The sequence below is a fragment of the Anopheles marshallii genome, chromosome 2 (genome assembly GCF_943734725.1).
Source record: "Anopheles marshallii chromosome 2, idAnoMarsDA_429_01, whole genome shotgun sequence".
In the NCBI taxonomy this organism is placed as follows: Eukaryota; Metazoa; Arthropoda; class Insecta; order Diptera; family Culicidae; genus Anopheles; species Anopheles marshallii.
The window spans coordinates 12,695,803-12,705,581 of NC_071326.1; the positions used below are offsets into that span (position 1 = coordinate 12,695,803).

The 9,779-nt window shown below is 46.7% G+C and overlaps 1 protein-coding gene across 2 annotated transcripts; it reads right to left on the reverse strand.

Moving 5' to 3' along the window:
- Positions 1-7,519: 7,519 nt before the first annotated feature.
- Positions 7,520-9,469, reverse strand: LOC128706679 (ichor). Of its 2 annotated transcripts, XM_053801619.1 has the most exons (3): positions 9,172-9,406; positions 7,984-9,087; positions 7,520-7,857 (listed from the first exon to the last, which is right to left on the reverse strand). In XM_053801619.1, the coding sequence occupies exons 1-3, from the start codon at positions 9,404-9,406 to the stop codon at positions 7,520-7,522; spliced, it is 1,677 nt and encodes a 558-aa protein (XP_053657594.1). The 2 variants fall into 2 exon arrangements, with proteins under 2 accessions (XP_053657594.1, XP_053657593.1); XM_053801618.1 differs by having other exon boundaries at positions 7,520-9,469.
- Between the last annotated feature and the right edge of the window lie 310 nt (positions 9,470-9,779).

Sequence of the window (9,779 nt, forward strand, 5' to 3'; positions counted from 1 at the left end):
GAAAACCCTAATCTATGGTAAGATCTCGATAGCCGTCCAAGGTGCCAAACCACATCACAGCTCAAAGCAAACCAGCGCCAAACAATCAATGCATTCGCATCAATCGAGCATCTCGGTGGGGCACTTAAATGGAATAGTACGACGGTCATTCACTCGTCCAGATACTTACGCCCGCTCGGTGTGTAGCTCCATAGTCGCGAAGTTAGCGCGCAGAGCCGGCAGTGACACTGACCGTGACACGGCCTCCAACGGTGCGCGTTCGGTTTGGTAAGCGTTCGCGCAACGACTGTGCAAACCGTCACGTTTATCCCGCTCATGCCGGTGACTGGTTTACTAGCGCAAAATTTTCATTATCATGGCCATTTTCCCATTGTGTGTACGTGGTACGGTGTGATCAGCAGATTGTAAGAGCAGCTGGGGAGAAGCGGTCCGGCTGCGGTACAATTTTATTGTATTTCTTTCATGTCGGTTAGGCGAATGGTGGAGGCCTGGCTTTTTGCCATGACAGTGATCGTGGCTCGTGCGTTGTTTTGAGCTGATCATTTGAGCCCTTAAAGGTTTGTTATTTTATTTATGCTTATTTTAAGCATTTTAATTGCTTTGATTTTATTTAAAACAATTGTAGCGAATATTGTTTTTACTTCAGCAGTTTGTTAACTTAACATGTTTTTTTTTAAACTTTGTATAATCATATAAAAAAAAAGATTATTTAAATGCGCTAGAAAAATACATATTTATTCACAATTTGTTTTATCATCAAGTGTATAAAAATAACAAGAAATCTACTTTTCATAAAAGTTTTCTTCATAGTTTATTTTTTAAAATTATAATTAAAACATAATTGTTAATTATTTTTCCTTATAAATAATACAATCGCAGTTAAGGGTTTAGTTGCATTTCGTTTTGCGTTTGGTACAGAACTGGAGCCACAGCCAAAGGGAATGAAATGGATTCAGCTTACCATCAGCACACCCTCGGTGGCCCACCCATACGATTTGATCACGGTTAATGAAGAAATAGGGAAACCGGGAACGTTGGAAGAGTGCAAGCATTCGCAAACAAATTGAATAATACCGATGTGTGTGTCGCTTGTGTGTGCACTAACGAAAGGACAGGCGTGGTGGAAACGCATGCCACCCCACGATCCAGTGGGGTGGGTGCACTGATGCACTCGGGCGCCTCTCGGCTGCGCATTAGCAATTAAATTGAGTGACACAATTTATGCAATTCGATTGCACGCGCGCGCGCTTCGTACTCGTGGGCGTACCGTGGGCGTCCAGATGCCTTCCCGTGGTCCTGTTGGATATGATCTTACCGCCACCGTACCGATTGCATGATGCCAGCGCATGAAAGCCTGAAGCTTTCTTTACGATTCCGGCCCGACTGGTGGCGGTGCGCAGGTCTTTTGCGTTTGTTGCTGGCGAAGCATTGCTGGAAGACGCCTGAAAGCTGCAACGCATACAACGGAAAGTAGGACAGCGGGTAAGTAGACACACGAGCCATTGTAAAACACGGGATAAAGTCATTGTTCCGCGCGAAGCCAAACGAAGGTAAATAAATTGGAATGAATTGATTGTGTATGTGATTTTTTTAAACTGCAGAAGTAGCAAACGAACAGTCGATTGAATGAATGAGTTTGGCCGAGCGTCAACGAACACGAAATTATTACCAACATTATTTATGGGACCGGAAATTTGACAATTTAGTTACAGACCAATTCCACCCAGTTCCTCAAGAAGCAATGGTGGAAAACTGATTCAATTGATCACGGTACATGGTCTGCGTGCTTGGCGATCGTTCGATTGGTGTTTACTTGTACTACGTGTTACCTTTTTGCACGTAAAGTTTCTGCAAGAAACAAGGGTTAGGTTTGATTTACCTTTGCCAATGGTTTTGTCCGTCTGGCTGAAAGCCCGTGGGAAGCAAATGCGTGTAAAGTTGTGATAAATATATTGCGACTCGCATAGATCCAACGTGCGATGGAAGCGATGTTTTTGAGTTGCTTAGAAGACGCGTTCCTTCGGTGCTAATATATTATAGGTAGGAAGAGTTTGCGTGGTTCGTTTATGCTTTGTTGTGATTTGCACCGGGTGTTGCATATTACACTGACGTTTAGATTACCGTGGAATGTCTATTCGCTCAACCAGCGTGAGCGATAATCGGGGTCTTGCTGTGAGTGCCAGGGAAAACTTACATTAAATAACATTATCCTACCAGGAAAGCGGTTTGGTGAGAATACTATTGAGATGTTCGTTCAGTGTGTGTGATATCAATGAGTCGATAGAATCAAATGATTCGTACGAATCGTTTGCAAGGTTATTTTTTAGTTTGTTTTTAATTCTATTAAGTTCAATAATACAATTCAATAACAGTATAATAACACCTCACCGTAGATTGTAAATGCAGAGTATTTATAAAACAACAGAACTGGGGGTATAATGACTACTATTTTCCGTCCTATACTCTCTAAACGAGCTACAGCTCTAGTCAAACCAAGTTATGAGTAGCGCGTGCTTCGCTAGGAACTTTCCAACCGCACCGGAATCGACATTCGGTGGTAACCCTGTTGTAACTTGCTCGGCGTAAATGAATTACTAAATCGGATGAAATAGACGAATTAAGGTCAATTTACCACTAAAGAAAAAGAAAAAAAAAACCCGTGGTGACTCGGGCAGTATCGCACGGGGTGGCTACGGTGCACCGACAGAGACGAAAAGCGGCAAAACGAGGTTAAGATTATTTAGGAAAAACCTAAACACGGGTAAGGTGCGCAGTGATTCGCATCGGATTCGACTCATTAAAGAGCGGTTGGAAGAAGGAGCGCAACCCACATACCGCCGCATTTCGGTACAACTTCGGCCCCCACCCCATCCCTCCTCCCTCCTCCTCGCTGGCACTGTTGAGTTAGTTTTTCCATGTACATTTTTCTCTCGCTTTTAGAAATTGCCCCACTTCCATCGCTTGCGTTTAGCTCGTTAATCGCTAAGCTCCAACAGGGAAGTAATGATTGAGATTGAGTGATCGCGACGGTTTGGAAAAAAAATTGCGGCTCATTTTGCGTTCGCGTTGCCCCGCCGTATGGTATATACACGAACACGCAGCAGCAGTACATAGGGATTGTGCTGTAATGTAGTGGCAAAGTTCTCCAGCGGACTACCAAAGCGGTTGCACCGGGAGCTTTTCTTTATGATGGATTAGAGGCGACACAGCAAGGTCGACAGAGTCACTAATTTGTCAATCACTTTCCTAACGCCTGCCGATAACTGCCATCATTATTAGCTGTCCGTAAGTGACGGGTTGATCCCCGGCAGTATCACCATCGATCAATCGATCGACGAAATTGGTAGCAAATTTCTCCCGTTCTCATTGGGAAACGGCAAATCGGAATCGGCGTTAATCTGTGCTCAGTAAGCACCGGGCACAACTTATCGGAGACTGATCGTATTGCAATAAAGAAAATAAAAAAAAATCTCCCTCCCGCTGTTTCATGCTACAGCTCAGTAAAAGTGAAACTTTGGAGCAGATTCGAATTTCGTTCAAATTGGTGCGCTCGTTCGGCAAGATTTGGAATAACGATGCTGAGACGAAATAAATCGTTCGAAAAGACCAATAAACGTACCGGCTAATACCATTCATTTGCACCGTGCCACCGGTTTCGATCCAAGCAGCTGAGCACGATCGTTATTCGATCCAATTTGATGCAGAGATCGTCATGTTAATGTTTTCTATTTCTTGCCTTTCGTGGTAACTTTTGTGCCCAATGCGCAAAGGTTCGTCACTTGGTAAGCGTTCAAGTCCTTCTTTATATAAACTACTAGGAAATGACATTGGTGAGAGAATTTCATTATCCAGATGTGGTGGTGTTCGTAACACGTAAATGATACTGCAACTGCAAACACATTGCATATGACCTTACATGCCTCAACCTATCGATCCACGGTGATAATCATTTACAACTTTACGGCTGATTAGCACGGAACCTGGAATTTCACCTCGTCTCGTCATCTCTTCGAGTGGTACATATGGAGTCATAGACAGCTGAAACATGCAATTGAAGGAAATAGTCATAAAAGACACACACACACACCTACGGCACCCTATTGCCTCACGATCGTAGATCATAATAATCAACGGCGCTCGATGGCAATAATTTGTGGACCCCGTTGGTGAGTTTTGCTTTTCCACATCCACCTCGCGTATGTCGAAGTCACCGTCCGTAGTCGCGCAAGGTGCCACGCGGTTTTCTTTAAAAACGGTTGCCTCAATTTTGCCCGCGATTCCAATTAAACCAATATACCCAGCAAACCAATATCTCTGGGTTTCTTCGCCTCCATCACCAACCATCCCCAGCAAGCGTTTCTCATTTTCTCAAATGTTTCTCAACGGTAACTTACCTTTTGCCGGTCCCAAAGAGAGTTTGATTTGTGGAACTTTTTTTTTCGCTTGCTACGAGACGGAAAGCTGCAAAATGGAGGGCAAAATACGAAATCGAAGACTACATCCAATCGCAGCTAATCCTTTTGCGCTCTGCGAATGTGGACCGCACGGCCCGAAAGGTTTTGTCGTTGTTTGGTCAGCGATCGTACAAAAAACTGGCGTTACGTTAAGTTTGGTCAATCTCTGTTAGATCTGTTTTCCGGGATGAGTGAACTGAACGATGCATTTAAATTTCCGCTAGGAAACAGCTTGTAGCAATTGTTGCGAAGATTGATCAACTGTTTCTTTTTCTCGATGCTCAAAAATGGATGTTCGATTTCTTCGATTTATTTCATTTATGAAGATGACTCCACGAGTTTGAGAGCCTGCTGGGACAAGTAAGTGGTGCAATTAAACAAAGATGGTTGCGAATCTTGATGTTATGGAAAGACGAAATAAGCAAAATGTAATTGTTATAACGATAATGCACATTGTCAATTTAGGCAAGTGCACATTTTGAAGTTATGTAGTAAGGAATAGTTAGCGTACCGAACTTCGTCCAATTAATCTAGATGATGAATGAAGTACAAACTAAAACTAATGAAGAAAAGGAAATATGAACTAAGAGAAGAATAAGATAGAGTACACAAAAAGGTAAGAATTTAGGAGAAAGCAATACTCTCCCTGTTTTGTCTTAAAGCATCAACAAAACAAAAATCATCATCAAATTAAATATTGCATGCATCTCCTAAATGTAGGTAAGATTGATTTTATTTCTTCTTTATGCGTGTCCATATTAATACATTTATATAGATGAGTCCTTTCCGCTTTGGGGGGTGGGGGCTTCCGGAAGAATCGCTTACGAAGCTAACACTTTTCCACTTAACGCTAGTCTACCGCTTTACACCTTTACATCCTACATCGTCGCTTGTCTCAAGCTCGTAGTTTTGCGTGATTGTGTAATTGTGTGTGTGTGTGTGAGTGGGTGTGTTTGTGTGCATGTTGTAATATGTGTTGTTTTTATGTTACAATACTTCCATTATATTAGCCATAACACAAGAAACGAGAGCTGATAGATTGAGAAGAGGGTTCGGAAGTGTTATTTCACTAGTAAGAATTAAGCTTCCACGATGGGAAAAGTGTCACCAGTGACTGTAGGAGCAGGGTGCCGTAGCCCCAGACGGGATGTGGAGAAGGAAGAACGTTATAAGAAACTAACGTAACGTATTCGCACACCTACTTAAGAAGTGGATATGATTAAAGTTAAAAATTGCACATGTTTTTATTCCGATCTCCTATCCGTTTTTCACTTGCCGTACTTGCTTCCGCTTTGTCGTCCGCCTGGCCATACACGCTTACACGCTAGTGTATGATTATTTCACCGATTCGTATTGTAATTCCCATCGCCCAATGTTGTTAGCTCTACTGCGTCTTCGCGTGGCGTTTGCGCTACTGTTTAGCGGACAGCCGAGCGCGTCGAATCGTTACATAGACGGTTTAAGTGAAGTTTATGGCGCCCGAAGAATCAATGACTTCGAAAAGCTGTTGTTTAGTGGTTTGTTGTGTTGTTCTACCAGAACAAACCGTTTTATTCCGCTCTAGACTGTTTGCACTATCAGCTAAACTTTACAAATACACACTATCGATTGTTTTTGCTTCCACACACAGCGTTCCACGTTCGGGTGCTATAATAATTTGTTACTACACCATTTCGTGTTCGTACTTCGTCCTAACCGCCATCAAAGGTCGGTCGTGCGCGTTAATTAACTAAAAGGAAGACAGCGTTTTGTTGCGTCCGTATTATGGGTATTTTGTTTTTACACAATTATTACTAAGCGAAGGTACTGAAGGCGTCGTACATGTTGTTTTGCGAACTAACGCGCACTTAGAGTGGTAAGTAGCTTACAATCGTACCCTAGTATGTAATGGAGTTGTTCGAGGGGCGGATTTTTGGAATGCACGTTTTGCAAATGGAAGCACGGTAGGATGCGGTGCCACGAAGCGGGAATTAAAAGATATAAACAAAAAAAACATTTAAAACAATCAGTAACAATAACAAATCTTTACTTCCCGTTTTGCACCGCCTCGCCAAACTGCAGCTTCCATCTGGTTTTTTTGTGATGATATTGTTACTTGTATGTTTGTGCTGTTGCGTGGCAGTCAATGCCCTAGCCGTGTTGCTATTTCTTTTTTCTACATTTGTCCATCACTACGCTACGCTTACCTGCTAGAAAGGCGTTGACCCAGCGAGCTCTAACAGGTCAACCTGTTCCTAGCTTACCAGGACCAGGACCTTGGAGTTAAAGAATAAATATCTATCTTAGCGTTATAGCGTACATTTGTTACAGATATAAATTACATCCACCAACCTCCAGGTTGCCATAATCGCGAATAACCCCTAGCTCCTATTTTACTCCCATCTTCAGCTAACGGTCAGCTGGATCGCTCTCAAAAGCATTGCCAGCAACGGCGTTGTTAATAAGGATAGGCGTAATATTACATCAAATCATGCGAAGCGCACTCGGGTATCGCAATGCCGGTTATCAACGCCGGAAGGAAATAAATATGTTTTGCTTGAGTGATTCGAATGCCCGGGCGGGTATTCGCTAGCTAGCTAGCCATCCATTCTATATGTACAGACACACCAGAACTGGGCCATCCTTGTGACCAGTTGGCCCATTATTGAGCTGAAAAGAGGATCTTCCTCCCAGCAACTACTTCACTAATCTCCTGAGGTACGAGTGTTAATGTGTTTTGTTTCTTTGACATTGGCTACACAACTGTCCCTACCTGGGGGGTGGGGGAAAGGCTCCTCCACAGAATCTCACATATCGCAGACGCACCGAGTAACAAACACGATCTTCGATACGATCCTACCTTACACGAACGGTACGAAGGATCGGTGAAACCGATGGTTTGCTTGTTCCTGCTCCAGCTCCATGTCGAGATCCAGCTCGTCCAGGTCCTCCAGCTCGGACGCAAGGTTGTGCTGATCGCCGTTGGGATGGTAGTCGCCAGTGACGGTGCTGTACTCGGAATCGTCGGACGTGCGTTTGGATTTGCGCGAACCCGACGAACTCCTCGGCGGCACCGTCTCTGATGGTCAATCGCGCCCAATCCGCTTGTGTATCTGCTGGTGCTTGATCAGGTGTGCCTTCTGGCGGAAGGCTTTGGCGCAGACCTCGCAACGGAACGGTTTCTCGCCGGTGTGCGTCCGCAGGTGTACCTTAATGTTGCTCTTGTTCAGGAAACCCCGGTTGCAGATGTTACACCGGTGGACCGGTTTCTCCTTGCCGAGTAGCCCACTGAGATCGTTCGCCGCCTGGAAGCTGAGTGCCGCGGCCTGTTGCGATTGCGCGTTGAGCTGATGCTGGTGTTGCTGCTGCTGTTGCTGGTGTTGTTGTTGATGGTGTTGTTGTTGTTGTTGTTGTTGCTGTTGCTGATGGTGTTGTTGTTGCTGCTGTTGATGGTGTTGCTGCTGCTGGTGTTGTTGGGTGGAGAGGGCACCGGTGGGCGTCGGTACGAGCGCTCCCGGTTGCTTCGATTGCTGCTTGTGGTTACGCCGTTTACTTTTTGGTGTCGTCGGGGAGTTGCTAGCGCTCGAGGAGGACGTAGAGGTGGTGGTGGTCGTATGGGGATAGTTGCTCAGCCCAAGCTCAGGACTGCAGAGCCCGTCCGGTTTGGTGAGCGAACCCATGGACCCGAGCGCGAAGTGATGTCCGTTTTGATGGTGATGATGGCCCTGCAGGTACCGGCCGTTGAGTATGAGATTGTCGGTGGAGGTCGAGACGACCGAGCCGGGTGGACTAGTAGAGGTGGATATCAGCTCACCGCAGTACGAGGTCGAGCTGGGCGCTTCCAGCTTGATCGGCGGTCCGTGCTGTAATCGGTTCTGTAGCAGCGGCATGTACCCGTGCGTTAACAGGCTCTGCAGGGTGGAGCTGGTACCGGAGGAGGTGTGTACAGGGGAGCTCGGTAGGATGAGTTCGCTGAGCGAGTCCTGCTGCGTTACGATTAGCTTGCCCCCATCTGGCACACCGGTGCAGGTGCCCTCGATCCAAGCGTCCAGATCCATCCACGAGTCGCGCGTATCATTGCCATCCTCCTTCTCTACCTTACTGCTCGGTACGGTTGTGTCAGCGATCGCCGAACCGATGATCGCCGCAATGTCCTCGATCGAGCTCATATCGTACTCGGACAGCTCCTTCGTGTCGACGAATATCCGCGCGCTCGACACAGAGTCGGCGCCATTCATCACACAACTGTCCGCAGGTGCACTGTAGATTTTGGTACCGTCTAGTGACCCATCCGAGAACAGCTTCACATCGGCCAGGCTACAGGCAGCACCACCATTGTCGGCACTCGATCCGTCCGGATTCAGTACCGAGTCGGGCAGGCAGGTTGACGTCGACGAGACGATGTTGTTATCGCTACCCGTCGAACCGACACTGTTTCCGGTACCGGGTGCATTGCCGTTGCCGTTCGTGGTCCCACTGCTGCCGCCCAGATGGCCGGACCCGCTGCTCGCCGCGCTCGTGTACGTGTTTTGCGTGTAATTATTGTTCTCCTCTGGTAAGCGTTGTGCGATCGCTGTATAGTGGTAGCCAGAGATACCATTGATCGAGAGGTGGCCAGTGTTGAAGGAGGTGAACGAGGGTAGCGGCTTCACATCTCCATTTCCGAGACCTCCTCCACCTCCGCCGCCACCTCCACCGCCCCCTATGTGACCGTTCGAGTGACCGTGTCCGTTCGCACCGTTGCTTGTGATGGAGGCGGCCGAATTGAGCAGCAGGTTCTCCAGCACGTCCATGGAGCTCTTTTGCGTTTCGCCATCGCTCGGCAGCGAGTCGAGTTCGGCCTCGAGCAGAAGCTTGTGACCGTCGAGCAGGTACTGATCGCTGACGCTGGTGGACTGGTTCCAGCAGGGGCTCATCAGTAGACTTTCCACCTCGACCGAATCGTTCTGCGAGCTCATCTTGCAGTTGACCATGCTCTCGATGTGCATGGGGCTAGTGTAAGGTTTAGGCGTTGTCGCATGCGACGCCCCTCGCATTAGCAATTGCAACACCGCCGGTTCTGTGATCAGCTTCGGGCAGAAGATTTGTGTCGTCCGTTGACTTCGTTAAGAGATTTGGGAATATTGACAGACGGATCCCCAAAGATGCCACTCTGGCGCGGTTGTTTATCGACGCAGTTTGCTGGTGGTTGTAATGAAGAAGGTACCACTAGGGTACCCTAGTGCTGGCTGTGCTGCGAGCTAGGCAACGATCACGCGCCCGTAAAATATGCTCCGATGAAGATCCTCCGTTGGCATCCAGAGCAGTTCGTGCATGATCTCGGCCTGATGTGTGATAAGGTTTAGA

Excerpts from the sequence above, each read along its gene's own strand:
- LOC128706679 (XM_053801618.1), bottom strand. The coding sequence starts at position 9,469 with ATGCGAGGGGCGTCGCATGCGACAACGCCTAAACCTTACACTAGCCCC.